Raw genomic sequence first — 23931 nt, 5'->3', positions numbered from 1 at the left:
TTTATCGGGTCAAGAAGTTATTCAAATCAAACCAGACTCGGTATGGAGTATCCCATGGGTACCTAGAGTGTAAAACAAAAAGAATTTTTGGTATAGCTTGCCTAGAAAAAAAGTTCGTACTTCAATCGGAAATGTCGACTTATTCGCCTATTATTCGCTTATTCTATTTTCAAAAATATAGAAATTTCGTCGGGTCAAGGAGCTGTCCAAATTAAACCACATTTGGTATGGAGTATTCCATGTATAGTTAGAGAGTAGGAGAAAAAGACTTTTTGGTATAGCTTGCCTAGGAAAAAAGTTAGTTTTTCATACGGAAATTTGCTAATTTCGTTTTTAGCAAATTTTAACTATAGTTGTTTTTGATTGGGTCAAGATGTTGTCCAAATTGAACGAAACTTGGTATGAAGTATCCCATGTATAGTTAGAGAGTAGAAGAAAAAGAATTTTTGCTATAGCTTGCCTAGGAAAAAAGTTAGTTTTTCATACGGAAATTTGCGAATTTCGTTTTTAGCGAATTTTAACTATAGTTGTTTTTGATTGGGTTAAGATGTTGTCCAAATTGAACCAAACTTGGTATTAAGTATACCATGGGTACCTAAAGTATAAAACAAAAAGAATTTTTGGTATAGCTTGCCTAGAAAAAAAGTTCGTATTTCAATCGGAAATATCGACTTTTTCGCTTATTATTCGCTGATTTTATTTTCAAAAATATAGAAGTTTCGTCGGGTCAAGGAGTTGTCCAAATTAAACCAAATTTGGTATGGAGTATTCCATGTATAGTTAGAGAGTAGGAGAAAACGAATTTTTGCTATAGCTTGCCTAGGAAAAAAAGTTGGTATTTCATACGGAAATTTGCGAGTATTTCAAATAAATAATTTTAAAAATAGGTCTTTTTCATCGGGTCAAGGAGTTGTCTAAAGTGAACTAAACTGGGTATGGAGTATACCATGGGTGCCTAGAGTGTAAAACAAAAAGAATTTTTGGTATAGTTTGCCTAGGAAAAAAGTTAGTTTTTCATACGGAAATTTGCTATTATTTCAAATAAGTGATTTCAAAAATAGGTCTTTTTCATCGGGTCAAGGAGTTGTCCAAATCAAACCAAACTTGGTATCGAGTATCCCATGGGTAACTAGATTGTAAAACAAAAAGAATTTTTGGTATAGCTTGCCTAGGAAAAAAGTTAGTTTTTCATACGGAAATTTGCGAATTTCGTTTTTAGCGAATTTTAACTATAGTTGTTTTTGATTGGTTTAAGATGTTGTCCAAAGTGAACTAAACTGGGTATGGAGTATCCCATTGATGCCTAAAGTCTAAAACAGAAAGAATTTTTGGTATAGCTTGCCTAGAAAAAAAGTTCGTATTTCAATCGGAAATATCGACTTTTTCGCTTATTATTCGCTTATTTTATTTTCAAAAATATAGAAGTTTTGTCGGGTCAAGGAGTTGTCCAAATTAAACCAAACTTGGAATGGAGTATTCCATGTATAGTTAGAGAGTAGGAGAAAACGAATTTTTGCTATAGCTTGCCTAGGAAAAAAGTTGGTATTTCATACGGAAATTTGCGAGTATTTCAAAGAAATAATTTTAAAAATAGGTCTTTTTCATCGGATCAAGGAGTTGTCCAAAGTGAACTAAACTGGGTATGGAGTATACCATGGGTGCCTAGAGTCTAAAACAGAAAGAATTTTTGGTATAGCTTGCCTAGGAAAAAAGTTAGTTTTTCATACGGAAATTTGCGAATTTCGTTTTTAGCAAATTTTAACTATAGTTGTTTTTGATTGGGTCAAGATGTTGTCCAAATTGAACAAAACTTGGTATGAAGTATTCCATGTATAGTTAGAGAGTAGAAGAAAAAGAATTTTTGCTATAGCTTGCCTAGGAAAAAAATTGAGTTTTTCATACGGAAATTTGCGAATTTCGTTTTTAGCGAATTTTAACTATAGTTGTTTTTGATTGGGTCAAAAAGTTGTTCAATTCGAACGAAACTTGGCATGGAGTATTGCCTGTGTAGGTAGAGTGTTCAAATTGAGTGCCACTATTAGATTGTTGGATTTTACCTTGTGTGCTTGTATTTTGGATTTTATCTTGTATAAAATAGCAGTCATTTTGGTTTTTATTTCATATTTTCAGGTTTTTGTTTATGGAAGTGACCTCGCCTGAAAGGACCAAATTATTGGCCATGATAAGAGAAAAAGATGATTTCAAGAAAAGGTTGAACGCAACGAAGCTGAAATGTCAACAATCTAAGTGCAAAGTTCAAAAGAAAAAAGTCGACATTTCGTCACAGATTTGCGTTGCGATTCAAAAGTCTTCTTGCTCGGGATATGAAAACGGCCAAGTCGCACATCTGGAAAGTGTTCAAGGGAGTTGTGGCAGTGACATTTCTAACAGCCCGCAAAAACCAAAACCATTTCAACGGTTGGATCTTCTTTGATTGGAAAATCAACTTGATGTTGGCACAGTCAAAAATACATCGCAAAAAGTCGAGAAAATTGTGCTATATGGAATTTATTAAAATTGAAATCAATGGGTTTGAACGGCAGCCACTATTCGAGATGAAGAAGGTTTATGTAAAAAAGCAATGGAACAGAAGCCAAGTCCGTCTTGTAATGGAGAAGTTCAAAAAAGAAGAAAAAAAGCGCCAAAAATTACAAACACTGGACCACTGAACTGCAGAAATTCCAAGGTTGTTTGAAACATTCTAATTCTTTTCCGCGTTATATTTTAGCATTTTCATTTGTTGTTTGCCTTTTAGCTGTACATTGTCTCTTTTTGATTTTCTCATTTTGAAGTTTGTTTTACGAACGAATTGTACTTATTTATATTGCCGACTTTGAATTTTGTTCGAATTGATAATTGATTGATTGATTGATTCTTTCGGTTTTTGAAAAGAGGAAAACAGCGCTAGCGTTGTTGCGTAGAGGCTCAAATGGGAAATTAATCAAACTAGCGGTTTTGTTTGAAACTCTTGAATAATTTTAAAAAATGAGTAAAAGTTGCTGAACAGTAAAAAATTGTTGCTGATGGAGATTGTCTGCAGTGAGCTGTCTGATGATGCCTGGTTTGACAAAAAAATCAGCTGAAGCGCTGATTCAGGTAAGAAAAGTGAACAGGGTGAATTCATAGAAGACACGGTGAATTTTCGTAAGAAATGCGGTGAAATGTGGTGAAAAAAAATAATTTTCACCGCGTATTTCGTACATCTTTTTGCGGTGAATGCGGTGAATCGCGGTGAATTATTATTTTTCACCGCGTTCTCGGTGGCGGTTAATTTTTTTTTCACCGCTTAATGCGATGAATTATTTTTTTTTCAACGCATCTAGCGGTGAAAAAAAAATAATTCACCGCTTGAGAGAAAGCGTTGAATTATTTTTTTTCACCGCTAGATGCGGTGAAAAAAAATAATTCACCACTTTCTCCCAAGCGTTGAATTATTTTTTTTCACCGCTAGATGCGTTGAAAAAAAATAATTCATCGCATTAAGCGGTGAAAAAAAAAATTAACCGCCACCGAGAACGCGGTGAAAAAAAATAATTCACCGCGATTCACCGCATTCACCGCAAAAAGATGTACGAAATACGCGGTGAAAATTATTTTTTTTCACCACATTTCACCGCATTTCTTACGAAAATTCACCACCAAACCTCGACCCGGGAAGTTGCCACTCAAGTTTCACCAGAATATCTTCGATTCTTGAATTTGTGGCAATTCATAGCTTTATCACCTGGAAACGGTAATGTTTAAAATAAAAAAACAATAGAAGCAGAGAAAAAGTCTAGCTCAGAGTGACAGAATTTATAGAACGCCGGATCAATTCTGCCCCCCCCCCCGCCCACAACTTTGTGGGCATATATCTTTTACGTCCCCAGGCGCATGTGCCATGTTTTACATAGTAATTGGCTATATAACAACACATGGGGGCGGTGGGGCGAAAGAGAATAGCCACAGAACCTGCATGATATTCAAACACAAACAAAACTGCTATTGAACATTATCTTATCAACCAGTTTGTATAAAAATCTGCCGTAACGTGATTTGCTCGAAGGCGGTTCAATTTTCTTTTTAGCATGTTATAGTAATATTAATCACACTGTCGACATTTTCGAATGTGCATTCAATATTTGCGGCGTTTTAAAAATACTTCACGCTAAATACATGTTTGCAAGTTCTCTGGGGGACAGAATAGACCCGGATAGCCATTCAAGTTTCGGATCTATTCTGTTTCCCCCCCCCCCCCCCCAGTGTTTTTATGACCACCAGTTACAAATTATATGTTGTTATAGCACGTTGCTATGTAAGAAAATAGCACGTGCGCCGGGGGTCACAAAAGATTTATGCACACTAAGCTTGGGGGGGGGGGGGGGGTGGGTGGGGAACAGAATAGATCCCAAGTTTCAAGTGAAATTGCATGATATTAGCAGTTATTGAATATTATCTTAAAAGAGAATTAAGCTGTTTGGATAGGTTGATAAACAATTTTGTAGCAATCTGTCGCATGTGATTTTGCTCGCCGGTTCAAGTTTCATTGCAGCATGTCGCATAAATATTATTAACTCTGTCGACATTTCCTACTCTGCATTCAATATTTACGATGCTTGCATAAATTTTCGTCACGCTAAATACATATTTCTACTCAAATACATATTTTCTGCTTACTGATTTGCGTCACAAATACAACCAACGAATTTTGGTGCACATAGAAACTGTTTAATAAACTGCTTCTTCTGCTGTTCTACTTTTTAATTTTCTGAGACAATGGTGAGTCACTTTTTGTACCTACGCTACCTTTTGCGTCAATTTTTTTTAATCAAAAAGGCATACAGGCGTTGTATTTCGAAAACATATAGAATTCATACGTGCAAATTGGCCTTGACAAGTGTGGAGGGATAAATGCACGCACGCACGCACGCACGCACGCACGCACACACGCACGCACACACACACACACACACTCACACACTCACACACACACCCCAGACGAAGCCTCGAATTATGAGAAGACCATCCTCGACCGATATAAAGCATGAAAAGACTGTCCTGGATTGATTCATATTATGAAAAGAATATATATGGATTTTGCGTGAGGTTCTAGACATTGGCTGAAATTAAACATCGGCTATAAAACATGTACCGGAGTTTGGCTGGACAATAAAATGTGTCCTGGAAAATGGCTGATTAATAAAACGTGTCCTGGAATTTGGCTGGTTTTTAGATCGTATCCTCAAGCACCTCGACTGTCTCAGAAGCAACCTGAACCGCTAAAAAATGAGAAAAAGGAAATACATAGAGGCAGTGAGATGCGCATAGGCACCTACAGTAAAATCAAACGCCCATCTTTAGAATCAGTTGCTGGCCGTGAATCTTTTGCAGATAAATTATATACAATTGAAAAAACAATTTAGGAAAACATTGATTTTTTTATACATAATAATTTTTGAAAATTCTTTCTGATTTGTTACGTGAAGGTAATCAAGTTCTTCAAGATTCGTTAAGATTTGGAAAATCAAATTCATTTCTGATTACAAAATGATCAATCAAATTTTGAAACCTGGAATTACATTTTATTAGTAATTAAATCAAATGCACACATAGAGACATACTCAATTGCACACAAGCGCCCACGCACACACGCACACACACACACACGCACACGCACACACACAGAACCACGCGCACACACATACGCACACGCACACAAACACACACAATAAATGAAACATACACAATAAGGCACACGACCTGACACACACACAGAGAGACACACACACACGTACACACACATATACACATACAAACAAACAAACACACGCAAATACTCACACGCAGTGTTTTTATGACCACCAGTTACAAATTATATGTTGTTATAGCACGTTGCTATGTAAGAAAATAGCACGTGCGCCGGGGGTCATAAAAGATTTATGCACACTAAGTTTGGGGGGTGGGTGGGGAACAGAACAGATCCCAAGTTTCAAGTGAAACTGCATGATATTAGCAGTTATTGAATATTATCTTAAAAGAGAATTAAGCTGTTTGGATAGGTTGATAAACAAATTTGTAGCAATCTGTCGCATGTGATTTTGCTCGCCGGTTCAAGTTTCATTGCAGCATGTCGCATAAATATTATTAACTCTGTCGACATTTCCTATTCTGCATTCAAAATTTACGATGTTTGCATAAATTTTAGTCACGCTAAATGGATATTTCTACTCAAATACATATTTTCTGCTTACTGATTTGCGTCACAAATACAACCAACGAATTTTGGTGCACATAGAAACTGTTTAATAAACTGCTTCTTCTGCTGTTCTACTTTTTATATTTCTGAGACAATGGTGAGTCACTTTTTGTACCTACGCTACCTTTTGCGTCAATTTTTTTTTTATCAAAAAGGCATACAGGCGTTGGATTTCGAAAACATATAGAATTCATACGTGCAAATTGGCCTTGACAAGTGTGGAGGGATAAATGCACGCACGCACGCACGCACGCACGCACGCACGCAAGCACACACGCACGCACACACACACACTCACACACTCACACACACACACCAGACGAAGCCTCCAATTATGAGAAGACCATCCTCGGCCGATATAAAGCATTAAAAGACTGTCCTGGATTGATTCATATTATGAAAAGAATATATATGGATTTTGCGTGAGGTTCTAGACATTGGCTGAAATTAAACATCGGCTATAAAACATGTACCGGAGTTTGGCTGGACAATAAAATGTGTCCTGGAAAATGGCTGATTAATAAAACGTGTCCTGGAATTTGGCTGGTTTTTAGATCGTATCCTCAAGCACCTCGACTTTCTCAGAAGCAACCTGAACCGCTAAAAAATGAGAAAATGGAAATACATAGAGGCTGTGAGATGCGCATAGGCACCTACAGTAAAATCAAACGCCCATCTTTAGAATCAGTTGCTGGCCGTGAATCTTTTGCAGATAAATTATATACAATTGAAAAAACAATTTAGGAAAACATTGATTTTTTTATACATAATAATTTTTGAAAATTCTTTCTGATTTGTTACGTGAAGGTAATCAAGTTCTTCAAGATTCGTTAAGATTTGGATAATCAAATTCATTTCTGATTATAAAATGATCAATCAAATTTTGAAACCTGGAATTACATTTTATTAGTAATTAAATCAAATGCACACATAGAGACATACTCAATTGCACACAAGCGCCCACGCGCCCACGCACACACACACACACAGAACCACGCGCACACACATACGCACACGCACACAAACACACACAATAAATGAAACATACACAATAAGGCACACGCCCTGACACACACAGAGACACACACACACACACACACGTACACAAACATATACACATACAAACAAACACACGCAAATACTCACACGCACACACACAAGCTCACATTTATGCAAAAACACACATAAAAACACACTCTAACACACACATACACTATAACACACGCAGACACACACTCAAGCGCGCGCACACACACACACACGCACACACATACGCACACAAACACACACAAACCTTGACATATTCACACACACGCAAACGCTCACACACACAGACACTCACACACACATAAACAAACCTATATACACATGCAAACAAACAAACACAAGCACATACTCACACGCACACACACACACAAGCACACATTCATGCAAAAACACACATAAATACACACTCAAACACACATATACACATTAACACACGCAGACACACACTCAAGCACACACACACACACGCACCTACACACGCACACAAACACACACAAATATTGACACATTCACACACACGCACACGCTCACATACACAGAATTTTTTATTTGCTCGCTTTTTTGTCAGAACTTGATAATTGTTCTCAAACAATAAAAAAAACGAAATAAGTAAAAACTGCAGATTTTCTGAATGTCAGCAAGTCATATCTGTCTAGCATGTCAGCTTTACTGACGTAAAAATTTTTTTCAGACCATTGTATTTTAGAAACTGAATTTGATTTTTGATACAAACATTAATAAAAAATTCTTAGATAGAGTAGCTTGATTTTTTTTATAGTCCACAGATTCTACAATAGTGTGGCGTCAAATCTTTTTATATTGTCGCCTTATTCTTTCAGTAGATTAACAAGAAATTTGTTTCCATTTTCAGTAACAACAATTTTTTAAGAAAGACTTGATGTTTAATTTATGAAGCAGAAAGAAAGGAAGAACTTTGGAAACCGTCCCGCTTGAATAAGAAATAATTTTGTCAGGCTTTCCATTTTCAGCAACGAACCCTGAATATTAGGCAGTGTCAAATTTCAAACAAAATAAGAGCAAAGATTGCTGAACTTTTGAATTTTTCATACGGATGTCAATAAAACAGGTTAAAAAGATTAAAAAAAAACGATTATTTTGAATAGTTTTAATACTTTTTATTATCTGCAATGCTGATTTTTTTAACCGTGTGAAATAAAAAAAGCTAAGAAGGAGAAAACCTTATGTTCAAAAATACTTTGAGATTCCAGAACTATCAAGAAGCGAAATTTCAATAAAATTAGAGGTCTTCGTTAGAACGTTAGATTCCTACTTTGCGTAGGGAGGAAACGAATATTTCAAGGATAAACTTGCAAAAAACTCATATTTTGAATTAACTTTCAATAAAAGCCATGGAACAATAAATAAAATGCAAAAAATTAGGTATCGTCTAACAATTTTTATTCTTTTTGGGTTCAAATTTTTGTTTTTTTTTCAGCCACCCATGTTGTGGTTTCAGCGAGAAATGTGATCTGCTATAATTGCCGTAAAAATAATTTTTTTACGGCCTAGTGCCGCATCGTTCGGCGGCAAGTGCGTTGAAATTACTGAATTAATGAATTGTATGAACTACAGTGAACTTAACATTTTTCCCTGGTTAAATTTTTCCGCCGAAGATGACGTAAGAGTGGGGCTGCAATGGGAGGACTTTTTAGGAAAATGCAGCTCAAAACTCTTACACTTATTTACGGCTGCATTGGGCTTCCAACGGGGGTAAAATGGTGTAAGAATGAGGGAGTAAAAGACAAATTAACCCTCCACTCTTAATTTTTTTGGTCTGTCAGGGCGGGGGCGTAAAACGAAGTAAGAGTTCGGGGGTAACGGAGTAATTACCACCGAACTCCCACATCGTTTTACCCCCTTGACAGACCAAAAAATTGTAAGAGGTGTGGGGGGTTGGTTTGTCTTTTCCACCCCTAACTTTTACACCATTTTACCCCCCTTTAGCATAAAAGATTTATGCTCACTAAGCTGGGGGGTGAGCAAAACAGAATACATCCCTAGTTTCAAATGAACCTGCAAGATATTAGCAGTTATTGAACATTATATTAAAAGAGAATAAAGCTGTTTGGTTAGGCTGATAATCAAAATTGTTGCAATCTGTCGCATGTGAGTTTGCTCGCCGGTTCAAGTTTCATTGCAGCATGTCGCATAAATATTATTAACTCTGTCGACATTTTCTAATCTGCATTCAGTATCTGCGGTATTTGCATAAAATTTGGTCATGCTAAATACATATTTCTACTCAAATACATATTTTCTGCTTACTGTTTGCGTCACAAATACAACCAAAGCATTTTGGTGCACATAGAAACTGTTAACTGCTTGTGCTGTTCTACTTTTTAATTTTCTGAGAAAATGATGAGTCACATTTTGTACCTTTTTTAAGCTACTTTTTGCGTCAAATGTTTTAAATCAAAAGAGCATACAGTTGTTGTTTTTCGAAAACATATAGATTTAATAAATCCAAATTGGCCTTGACAAGTGTGGAGGGAAAAACTCACGCACACACGCACGCACGCACGCATGCACGCATGCACACACACACCCCAGACGAAGCCTCGAATTTTGAGAAGACCGTCCTCGACCGATATAAAGCATGAAAAGACTGTCCTGGATTGATTCATATTATGAAAAGAATATATATGGATTTTGCGTGAGGTTCTAGACATTGGCTGAAATTAAACATCGGCTATAAAACAAGTACCGGAGTTTGGCTGGACAATAAAATGTGTCCTGGAAAATGGCTGATTAATAAAACGTGTCCTGGAATTTGTCTGGTTTTAAGATCGTATCCTCAAGCACCTCGACTGTCCCAGAAGCAACCCGAACCGCTAAAAAATGAGAAAATGGAAATACATATAGGCAGTGAGATGCGCATAGGCACCTAAAGTAAAATCAAACGCCCATCTTTAGAATCAGTTGCTGGCCGTGAATCTTTTGCAGATAAATTATATACAATTGATAAAACAATTTAGGAAAAATAATTTTTGAAAATCCTTTCTGATTTGTTACGTGAAGGTAATCAAGTTCTTCAAGATTCGTTAAGATTTGGATAATCAAATTCTTTTTCGATTGTAAAATGATCAATCAAATTTTGAAACCTGAAATTACATTTTTTTAGTAATTAAATCAAATGCACACATAGAGACATACTCAATTGCACACAAGCGCCCACGCACACACGCACACACACACACACGCACACGCACACACACAGAACCACGCGCACACACATACGCACACGCACACAAACACACACAATAAATGAAACATACACAATAAGGCACACGCCCTGACACACACAGAGACACACACACACACACGTACACAAATATATACACATACAAACAAACAAACACACGCATATACTCACACCCAGACACACAAAAGCACACACCCATGCAAAAACATACATAAATACACACTCTAACACACATATACAGATTAACACACGCAGACACACAATCAAGCACACACACACACACACGCACACACACACACGCACACAAACACACACAATAATTGAAACATACACAATAAGGCACACGCCCTGACACACATACAGAGACACACACAAACGTACACAATCATATACACATACAAACAAACAAACACACGCATATACTCACACCCAGACACAAAAAAGCACACACCCATGCAAAAACATACATAAATACACACTCTAACACACATATACAGATTAACACACGCAGACACACAATCAAGCACACACACACACACGCACACACACACACGCACACAAACACACACAATAATTGAAACATACACAATAAGGCACACGCCCTGACACACACACAGAGACACACACAAACGTACACAAACATATACACATACAAACAAACAAACACACGCATATACTCACACCCAGACACACACAAGCACACACCCACGCAAAAACACACATAAATACACACTCTAACACACACATACACTATAACACACGAGGACACACACTCAAGCGCACACACACACACGCACACACATACGCACACAAACACACACAAACATTGACACATTCACACACACGCTCACACACACAAAATTTTTCAACTGTCCGTTTTTTTGTCAGCACTTGATGTTTGTTTTCAAACAATCAAACAAAAAAAAACGAAATAAGTAAAAACTGCAGATTTTCTGCATGTCAGCAAGACATATCTGTCTAGCATGTCAGCGTTACTGACATACAATTTTTTTTCAATTGTATTTTAGAAATTGAATTTGATTTTTGATACAAACATTAATGAAAAAATTCTTAGATAGAGTAGCTTGATATTTTTTACAGTCCACAGATTCAACAAAAGGGTGGCATCAAATCTTTTCCAACTGTCGCCTTATTCTTTCAGTAGATCAACCAGAAAGTTGTTTCCGTTTTCAGTAACAACAATTTCATAAGAAAGGCTTGATGTTTAATTTTGCGAAGCAGAAAGAAAGGAAGAATTTTGAAACCTTCGTGCTTGAAAAAAAAATGATTTTGTCAGGCATTTCATTTCCAGCAACGAACCCTGATTATTAGGCTGTGTCAAATTTCAACCAATTAAGAGCAATTAAGATTACTGAATTTTTGAACTTTTTTAGGGATGCCAATAAAACAAGTTAAAAAAGATAAAAAGAGATCATTTTGAACAATTTTTATGCTTTGTATTAACTGCTGATTTTTTTAACCGTGTGAAATAAAAAAATAAGAAGCAGAAAACATTATGTTCAAATATACTTTGAGATTCCAAAACTATCAACAGCGAAAGAGCAATGAAATTAGAGGTCTTCGTTAGAACGTTAGATTCCTACTTTGCGTAAGTAGGAAACTTTCAAAAAACTCTCATATTTTAGATTAATTTTCAATAAAAACCATGGAACAAAAAATCAAATGCAAGACATTAGGTATCGTCTAACAAATTTTATTCGTTTTAGGTTCATATTTTTGTTTTCTTCTCGGCCACCCATGTTGTGGTTTCAGCGAGAAATGTGATCTGCTATAATTGCCGTAGAAACATTTTTTTGCGGCCCAAGTGGCCGCATCGTCCGGCGGCAAGTGCGTTGAAATTACTGAATTAATGAATTGTATGAACTACAGTGAACTTAACATTTTTCTCTGGTTAAATTTTTCCGCCGAAGATGACGTAAGAGTGGGGCTGCAATGGGAGGACTTTTTAGGAAAATGCAGCTCAAAACTCTTACACCTTTTTACGGCTGCATTGGGCTTTCAACGGGGGTAAACTTGGGTAAGAATGAGGGAGTAAAAGACAAATTAACCCTCCACTCTTAATTTTTTTGGTCTGTCAGGGCGGGGGCGTAAAACGAAGTAAGAGTTCGGGGGTAACGGAGTAATTACCACCGAACTCCCACATCGTTTTACCCCCTTGACAGACCAAAAAATTGTAAGAGGGGGGATTAGTTTGTCTTTTCCCCCCTCACTCTTTCACCATTTTACCGGCCTTTACCGTAAAAGATTTATGTTCACTAAGCTGGGGGGGTGGGCAAAACAGAATAGATCCCTTTAATCAAAAAGGCATACAGTCATTGTATTTCGAAAACACATAGAATGCATACGCGCAAATTGGCCTTGACAAGTGTAGAGGGGTAAACGCACAAACTCACGCACACACACACAAACACATACTCAAACACACACACCTTAGACGACGCCTCGAATTATGAGAATACACTCATCGACCGATATAAAGCTTGAAAAGTCTGTCCTGGTTAGATTTATTTTATGAAAAGAATATATATGGATTTTGTGTGAGGTTCCAGAAATTGGCTGAAACTGAAAATCGTCAATGAATCAAGTACCGGAGTTTGGCTGGACAATAAAATGTGTCCTGGAAAATGACTTATTAGTAAAACGTGTCCTCGAATTTGGCTGGTTTTTAGATCGTATCCTCAAGCTTCTCGACTGTCTCAGGAGCGACCTGAACAGGTGAAAAATCAGAAAATGGAAATACATATAGGTAGTGAGATGCGCATAGGCCCCTGCAGTAAAATCAAACGCCCATTTAAAATCAGCTGATGGCCATGATTTTTTTCAGATAAATTATATACAATTGATAAAACAATTTAGGAAATCATTAACTTTTCTATACATAATAATTTTACAATATTCCTTCTGATTTGTTGCGTGAAAGTAATCAAGTTCTTCAAGATTCGTTAAGATTTGGATAATCAAATTCATTTTTGATTATAAAATGACCAATCAAATTTTGAGACCTGGAATTATTTTTTATTAGTAATTAAATCAAATGCACACATAGACACATACTCAATTACACACAAGCGAGCAAGCACACACGCACACACACACACACGCACACGCATACACGCACACAACCAAGAGCACACACAGACACGCACGTTCACACAAACACACACTATAATTGACACATACACAATAAGGCACACGCCCTGACACCAACACAGAGACACACCGACACAAGTACGCAAACATAAACATATAAGCAAATAAACACACCAATATACTCAAACGCAGACACACACAAGCACTCATTCATGCAAAAACACACATAAATACACACTCAAACACACATATACACATTAACACACGCAGACATACACAAAATCACACACACACACGCACACAGACACGCACACACACCCACAAACATTGACACATTCAAACACATGCACACGTTCACACACACACGTACACACATATACACATACAAACAAACACATGCACTCACGCTCAAACTCACACATACACACACGCACACACAATCACAGACCAGCACACACACACAGAAATACGCGCACACGCATACACAAACAAACGGAATACACACGCACACATACACACAACCACATACACACAAATAAACACAAGTAAACGCACATACACACATACGCACAATTATATACACACATACACACACATACACAGACATACACACACGTACACGCACACACAAACACAGAAGCTTACACACAGGCAAATATGCATAGACACGCAGACGCAAACACAGTCAAAGTTAGACACACGCACAATTACACACACACATACACACACAGCACACGTACACAAACACGCACACACGCACAAGCAAATAAACACACGGGCATACAAACACACACATATTTCTGCTCAAAAACATATTTTCTGTTTACTGTTTGCGTCACAAATACAACCAACGCATTTTGGTGCATTTGTAAATTAAATTTCGATTCCTGGAGTTACTTTTCATTAGTAATTAATTGAAATGCACACATAGACACATACACACTTACACACAAACGCGCACGCACACACGCAGACACACACACACTCACACACACACACACAACCACGCGCAAACACATGCACACGCACACAAGCACACACAAATATTGACACATACCCAACAACGCACAAGCCCCCACACACGTATACACATACAAACAAACAAACACATACACACAAGCACAAACCAACACACACATACACACACGCGCACACAAACACAGACGCTCACACATGCGCACAGAAATACGCGCACACGCATACACAAAAAAACGCACACACAACACACACTTACACAAGCAAACAAACACATAAACAAATCCACATACTCACACATATACACACATGTGTACGCACAAATATATCCATATGCACACATACCCATGCGCACACACACGCAGAATCACATACACAAATACACACACACACACGCACACGAACACAGAAACACAAAAACACGCACCCAATCTCATAAACATAGACACGCACACGCACACACAGACAAACACAGACGCACGCGCACGCACACATAAATACACAAACACCATACGAACAAAAACACTCACACATACAAGCACACACACACACACGCATACACACACATACACACACATACACATACACACATAAACACACACATATACACGCATACACACTCACAAACTCGCAAACATACACAAACAAACACTCTGACAGACAAACACTCCATATACACACACGCAGACACGCGCACACGCGCAAACACACGCATATGCTCAACCGCACACACACACACACACAGACACACACATGCACGCACACACACTCGTACACACTCATATACACCACATATACAAACAAACACACGCATACACGCAGGCAGAAACACACACGCATACAAAGGCGTACACAGAAATACGTGCGCGCGCAAACACAAACAAACGGAACACACACGCACACATACACACATCCACATATAAACACAAGTAAACACACATACACATTTACACATGCGCACACACACGCACAAACACATACACACACATACACACACAAACCACACGTACAACACACACACACACTAGCAAACAAACAAACGCGCATCCACACATACACACATACACATACACACACGCACAAACACACGCACTTACTCACACGCACACACACACACATACACACACACACACAAACATACACCTATCCAAAAACACACATTAAAACACACTCAGACACACATAGAAACATTAACACAAACAGACGCTAGCACCCGCATACACTCTCACGCACAAACACACACATACACACATGCACACACATACACGCACAAACACACGCTCACACACGCCCAAAACCACACAGATAGGCACACACTCATACATACACATTTAAACACACACAAACACACACAAACCCACACATATACACACACCGACACAAATACATACGCACACATATACATACATACACACATTAATACACACAGACCCAAGCACGCATACACATCCCCACATGAAAACAAACCCACAAATACACGCACATATACACAGAGATGCACACACATACACGCACAAACACACGCTCACGCACACGCACACGCAATTGCTCACATACACACAAAAACACAGAAATAGGCACAGACTCATACATACACATACACATGCACAAACCCACACAACCAGACACACACCAACAAAAATACATATTAACACACCCAGCCGCACGCACACGCACACACTCTCACACCACAAACACACACACAAACGCACACGCACACACGCAGACACACACACGCACATACATTACTATGCACACACACATACGCACAAACACACTCTCACACACAAGCACACACATTTGCTCACATAAACACAAAACCACACATATAATCACATTCTAACACATAAACTTACACACGCACAAACTTACACACACCCCGACACGCTCGCACACACGTACACACACGCTGATACTGATACAAACAAACAAACAAATACACATAAGCACAAACACACACGCATACACACGCACACACAAACACAGACGAGCACAAACGCACAAAAAAAACGCTCACTTATATGCAAACAAACGCACACACGCACACATACAAACATCCACATACACACGTATACACACAAGTAAACACATATACACACACGCTTAAACACATACACATATACACACATACACACTCACACACACACACACAAACACAGAAGCACACACACAGGCACAAGCTCTTAGACTCGTAAACGCACACACAGACAAACTCAGACACAGGCACACTTATACACACATATACACACACACCACATGTACAAAAACACAAACACAACCACAAGCAAACACACACACGCATACACAAAAATACACATACACACATACACTCACATACACACTTACACACAGGCATACACACTCAGAAACTCGCACACACACATACAAACACACTGGCGGACACACACTCAATACACACACACACGAAGACACATGAACAAGCACAAACACAAGCATATACTCACACGCACACACACACACACACCCAAACACACACCCATACAAAAATACACACGAATTTACACACATTCACAAATTTACACAAACACGCAACCACACACACATATAGAGTCGCATACACATATACACAATTACACACACACACATAGACACACATACAGTCAGAGGCACACACTCGTATATACACACACACGCACAAACTCACACCAACAACCACACACCAACAAAATTACATTCGTACACATATATACACATATACACATTAATACACACAGACCCAAGCACACGGACTTATCCAAACATGAACACAAACACACATATCCAAACAGAAGCACACACATACACGCACAAACACACGCTCACGCACACGCACACACGCGCACTTAGACACGCATACAAATTTACACAAACATGGACACATACACACAAACGCACGCGCTCACACACACATACACACACACACACGTACACGCACATATACACATACAAACGAACAAATACATACACACAAGCACAAACACACACGCATACACAGACGCACACAGAAATACGCGCGCACGCAAGCACAAACAAACGAAACACACACGCACGCATGCACACATCCATATACACACATATACACAACTAAACACACATACACACATACACATGCGCACAAACACACACAAACACATACACACACACATGCACACAAGCTTAAGCACACACAGACACAGAAGCACACACAGAGGCACATACACATAGACACGCACACGCACATCCAGACAAACTCAGATACACAAACACGAACACACACATACACACACACACAACACGTATAAAAACACACACAAACACGCACAAACACACGCACATACTCACACGCACACAAACACACACAAACATACACTCATGCAAAAACACACTTATATACACACTCAAACACACATATAAGTATTAACACACCCCGACGCACGCACACGCACACACTCTCACACAAACACACACAAAAACGCACACGCACACCCGCAGACACACACACACACAAACACGCACACATACGCACTAACACACGTTCACACACACGCACACACACTTGCTCACATAAACACAGAAAACACATAGGCACAAAATCATACATAAACATACACACACACGCACAAACCCACACACACACCGACACGCACACACACACGGACACGTACACACACATATACTCATACAAACAAACACATACACACAAGCATAAACACACACACATAAACACGCACACACAAACACAGACGAGCACAAACGCACAACGAAATACGCGCACGCATATGCAAACAAACGCACACACAAGCACACATACACACATTCACATATACACATATATACACACACTCACACTCACACACACACAAACACAGAAGCACACACACAGGCAAAAAATCATACTCGCAAACACACACACAGACAAACTCAGAAACTCGCACACACACATACAAACACTCTGACAGACACACTCTCACGCACAAACACACATACACACATGCACACACACCCTCATACATACACAACAACACACACACAAACACGCACAAACCCACACATATACACACACCGACACAAATACATACGCACACATATACATACATATACACATTAATACACACAGACCCAAGCACACAAACACATCCACACATGAACACAAAGACACAAATACACGAACATATACACAGAGATGCACACACATACACGCACAAATACACGCTCACACACACGCACACGCACTTGCTCACATACACACAAAAACACAGAAATAGGCACGGACTCAAACATACACATAAAGACACAGGCACAAACCTACACACACACAAACACACCAACACACTTACACACGTACGCATATACACAGTAAACACGAATTTACACACTTTCATACATATACACAAACACGCAGGCACAAACATGCAGAGTCACATACACAAATATACATTTACACTTACACACATCGACACACAAACACACACGCATACAAACACGCATACGCACACATACACACATTCTGACTCAAAAAAGAATACAAACGCTCGCAATAATCTCACACACGCAGACACACACACACCAACACACCCTCACATATATCCACACGCGCAAACACACAAAAATACGCACAAACACACATACAACATAAACTCATAAAAACATATAAACGCACACACACAGACACACGCACACGCAAACACAAACACTCACACTTACACACACATACACACAACAACAAAAACTCGTGCACACAATCACACAAGTACACACATTTGCACACACTCGCAAACAAACACGCACAGGCAAACACGCACACGAGTACACAAAACCACACATACATAGGCGCACAAACGTATACATACATATACGAACACACACACAAACCCCCACACTTAATTTTGCACACACACTTGCTTTCACATTTTTACGCACATATACACACGCACGCACACAGACAAGCACACACGTATACATATACAAACAAAACAAACACATACACATACACAGGAACACACACACATACACGCACATGCACACACACAAGCACGTAAACATGCACACATACATACAAATACACACAGATGAGCACATACACATACACACGCACACACGCTTGCATACAAACACTCACACACGAACACAAACACTTAAATACTCAAGAACAAACACACACATAGCGCTCACACATACACACAAATGCACAACACACTTACACGCAAACACACGCACGAGCACACTCTTACACGCACAAATGCACATATACACACATACACACACGAACACAGACATAGGCGCACATACACATGCACAGAATCACGTGTTCGCTAACACACTGAAGCAAACATACACACACACACACAAACACACACGGAGACACAGGCACATTCATACACACGCGCGCGTAAACACACACGCACAAACACGCACACACATGCCCACATACATAGAAATACACACATATACACAAACATACACACCCTCTTACACACACACACACACACACACGCACGCACATTAACTTGCACACAAACACATGTTCGCTCACAAACTGAAACAAGCACACATACACGCGCACACACGCGTATAAAAACAAAGGCACATCAACATACACATATATACACACACGTAAACACGCATACACATATACATACACACGCATACACACACATACACACTCCATTTGAACAATTTTATGCGATATACTTCCACAAAAAGCAATTCCATTATGCACAAATTGTTTTGCATTGTGAATGACAACAAGTGCAGACCGGTAAATCGTGTAACTCAAGGTGTTTGAGGGATAATGCAAATGTGATCACGTAATATAGTGTAAAACTTGGGAAAAATATATAAATGACAATATTTTAACGGGAAAAACTGATGTCCGACTGAACCTTACTGCGTAACTTAGGCAAAAGGATAGAATGAGCACACTTTTCCTTTTATATACTTAGGAAAACTAACTTTTTTTTGAAAAAAATTTCTACTTTTTCTTTACTTTAATAAAGAGTTTTCCTGTTCGGTTTTTGTTATCCTATTAGTTTCAAAGCAGTAACAACATATAGCTGTATGACTACAGTGTTTGTCTATTTTTTTTATAATTTGGATTTGTTTTGCTGACCTCTGATTGGTTGAAAGCTGACTGAAGATTGATTTTAGTCTGATGCATGTGACAACATATGTTTTTGATTTTCTTTGTTTCGCATGTTTTGGTCTCCGCCTCTCTGATTGGCCAGTCGAGTTTAAATCGAGCAAACCGTTTCGCAGAAGTTTGAACATGTGTTATTTTAATTTCAATTACAAGGTTTGGTCTCTTTTTTTACCAAACGCAATTCAGTGTGGTCGTCTCCGGTTCTTTGATTGGTCAGTCGACTTTAAGCTTTATTACCGTGGTGCACTTGTTTGAACACGTGTTGTTTTATTATGAATGACAAGGTGTGGTCTCTTTATTACCCTAAGCAATTCAGTGTGGTCACCTGAGCTTCTCTGATTGGTCAGTCGAGTTTAAGTTTTAATACCGTCATGCACATGTTTGACCACGTGTTGTTTTATTATCAAATACAAGGTATTGTGTTTTTTATTAACATCAGCAAGTCACCTCAGCCTCTCTGATTGTTCAGTAGAGTTTAGGCTTTATTACCGTTTTGCGCATGTTTGAATATGTATTGTTTCTTATCAAAGACAAGGTGTGGTCAGAAGTTTGAGTTTGTGTTTAAGAAGAATGTAGTATGTCGTAGTCTCAAGATTACTTTGCTTTTTATTACGATGTCGCGTGTTCAATACAATGTGTATACTGTTTGCTGTGTATAAATAAAAGTGCAATGGAAGTAAAAATTCAATTTCAAGTGGAACAATGTGCTTTGAGACAAATTATAGAAAGAAATGTTAGGCTATACAACACGGAACAAACGATATTAACAAAATAATTTTCACATTAAAAGATCTCAGAAACAGAAGAAACAATAGAGTCTTATGAGAGTCTTTAATAGAGTTCGATAAGTTGATATCAAGTTTCCGTTCCTTTGGAGCAAAGCAAAGGCTCGCTGGTGGCTCCTCAAGACTGCTGCAGGCAATTATGGAAAATTCCGCTACCTCGGGAATTGAGGGAGTTGGCGTTGAGTCTGGTAGAGGAGAAATTGACTGAGTTTTCATATCAGGACTTTCAGGACTGGTTGAAATCTGCCAAAAACTATCGTTAATTTCTAGGTCCTTCTGATTTTCGTATAGAGGAATCTCTTTGATATCATAGTCATAAAGACTTTTCCGAACATTTTCATCTATCGTGTCTGGATTGAACACAAAATCTCTTACGTAGGCGGTAACAAGATTGATCATGTACTGTGCTCCTTTCATCAGCCCATTTTTAAATCTGAATGATTGGATGTAGTCAAAAAGTACAATTGGTAGCGCCATGTGGTTAACTGTAATCCACTCTTTGTTACTCAACTCTTGTTTAACAATAACAACTTTTTCTTTTTTTAAGTTTCATTTGCTATTGTTCTCAAATCGGGATTCACCTCTTCTTTCAGAATAATTGACACCGAAGACATGTTCGAACTTTGATGACAATGTTGCAGTTAATGAATTGTTGTGGTAGTTTATCAGGTCGTGAAAACTTTTGGTCAGCTCTTTTTCATAATCAAAAGATAAAACGATTTGTTCTAAAACTTAAAAATTGAGTATCAATCTATATCAACTGTGCTATAAAAGTATTTTGAAGTCACGTTTTGAGAACTATTAGATTGTTAACTATAAGGAAGAAAGAAAAAAAGAAATGAGGAAAGACTGTGAAAAGAGTTCGCAAACAATTTCAAATTTGTTGTAGAGCAAAGATTTGGATTTTGTGAGCTACCAACAAGTATGCAAGAATTGAAAAAAATGATTATTTGTGTTGAATTGTTTTTGCTACATGTTTAGACTCCTTGCTTCTAAAAATAGCTCAAAGATATACGTTTCACGTAGAGCTTAATAGTTGGATATATTTGGTTTCAACATCAAATTTTGAAATTTAACCTTATATCGAGTAAGGCGGAAGGGGAGTGACTACATACAGTATAAAAATGCAATGTTCTATTTCTTATCATTACCAATTGCAGATTTCGTGGACAAACAAAAGTAACCTGCAGTTAGCATTGCGCTTATTGGTTCTTAGTTGTTAAAATTCAAAACTCGATAAGTTAGTCTGTCGCTATTATTAGAATGACAAAATCGTATCCGCTGGTTGTTTAACGATTGTTAATAATAAATGGCTTAGATTCTTCAGAGAAAACCGTTAAAAGTTTTGTTGGGTTGCAGTTTGGTAAGTAAAGAAAAAGACTCGACAGGCGTAAAAATTTCGTTGGGTTGCAGTTTGGTAAGTGGAAAAAAGACTTGGCATGCGTTTTGATCAAACAGTTGTTTGGAGAAACTGATTGGAAAACATTCACGAGAAATATTTATCCATTTCCACATCTTATCATGAAAAATCAGTAAGATTAAACTATTTCCTGGCAGCAACTGAATACTTTAGTGAGTTGAACTGCTTTGATCATGATATTGCTCTAAAGTTGCGTCCATATGGAGGTGTATTTGGCATCGACGATTCATCTCTCGACAAATATCTAGAATTATTAAAAATTTTACGTTTGGACGCTATTTTAAACGACGCACGTGGTTTCATAAACGAAATTTTTAACCAAGGACCTGGTTATTTTTACATGCTTCCGTGGAAAGGCAGCAACTGTTTTAGAGGGCATTTGTCGGGAATATTGATTTGCTTATATAAAAAGATTCTTTATCCGTCAATTTTTCACCTACTGGAATGCTGAGCAGCAAAACTATTGTATTAGAAGTTGTAGGATTTCGTCACAGAAGGAAAAAATTATTGTTAAAGAGTTTGGAATTTGTACTGAGGACTACCATGAATGCGTCTCATTTTTACCACCAACAAGTAATAGTGAGTTAACAAAACAACAAAAGCAGAATTTCAGTTGGTTGAGTAGAAATTTGCACGGTATTGATTTTGTCAGAGGTAGTTATCCCTATATTTATCTTACACAAATAATTCAAAGCGTTCGCTTGCGGACTCCTGGTGAAACATTCTACGCTAAGGGAGCGGAGAAAGTTAATTTTTTGTCAGAGTTGCTTAAATGCCCTGTCATTGATCTGATTTCACTTGAGTGTCCTTCGATATCTGTGAATTATTTAACACAAAGTTCAACAAAACATTCTGCAAAAGAAAAAGCCATTTTCTATTTCAACTGGTTAACCAATGAGAGAGGAATTTGCGAAAGTGGAGGCACCCTTTTCACCGAGTTCAACAATTTTTGTCTTGATTACGGACGACGGGACTCCGAGTATTTCAATTTGCAAAGAAGAAACCATAAAAACCGGA

General features: G+C 38.1%; 1 protein-coding gene across 2 annotated transcripts in view; it reads left to right on the top strand.

Moving 5' to 3' along the window:
* Positions 1 to 4588: 4588 nt before the first annotated feature.
* LOC142358119 (uncharacterized) overlaps positions 4589 to 23931 on the top strand; it is a 58652-nt gene continuing 39309 nt past the window's right edge. Inside the window, exon 1 of one of the 2 annotated variants that reach the window (XM_075409583.1) lies at positions 4589 to 4758. In XM_075409583.1, the coding sequence (XP_075265698.1) occupies positions 4756 to 4758 (3 nt within the window). In that variant the 5' untranslated portion in view covers positions 4589 to 4755. Of the gene's footprint in view, positions 4759 to 6171; positions 6333 to 23931 lie in introns of those variants that run through there. The other variant, XM_075409584.1, reaches the window with a different exon arrangement.

This window comes from Convolutriloba macropyga, unplaced genomic scaffold (genome assembly GCF_964194025.1).
Source record: "Convolutriloba macropyga unplaced genomic scaffold, txConMacr16.3 SCAFFOLD_656, whole genome shotgun sequence".
In the NCBI taxonomy this organism is placed as follows: domain Eukaryota; kingdom Metazoa; phylum Xenacoelomorpha; order Acoela; family Convolutidae; genus Convolutriloba; species Convolutriloba macropyga.
Note: the sequence above shows the minus strand (reverse complement) of the source record. Positions and strands in the feature narration are given on the sequence as shown.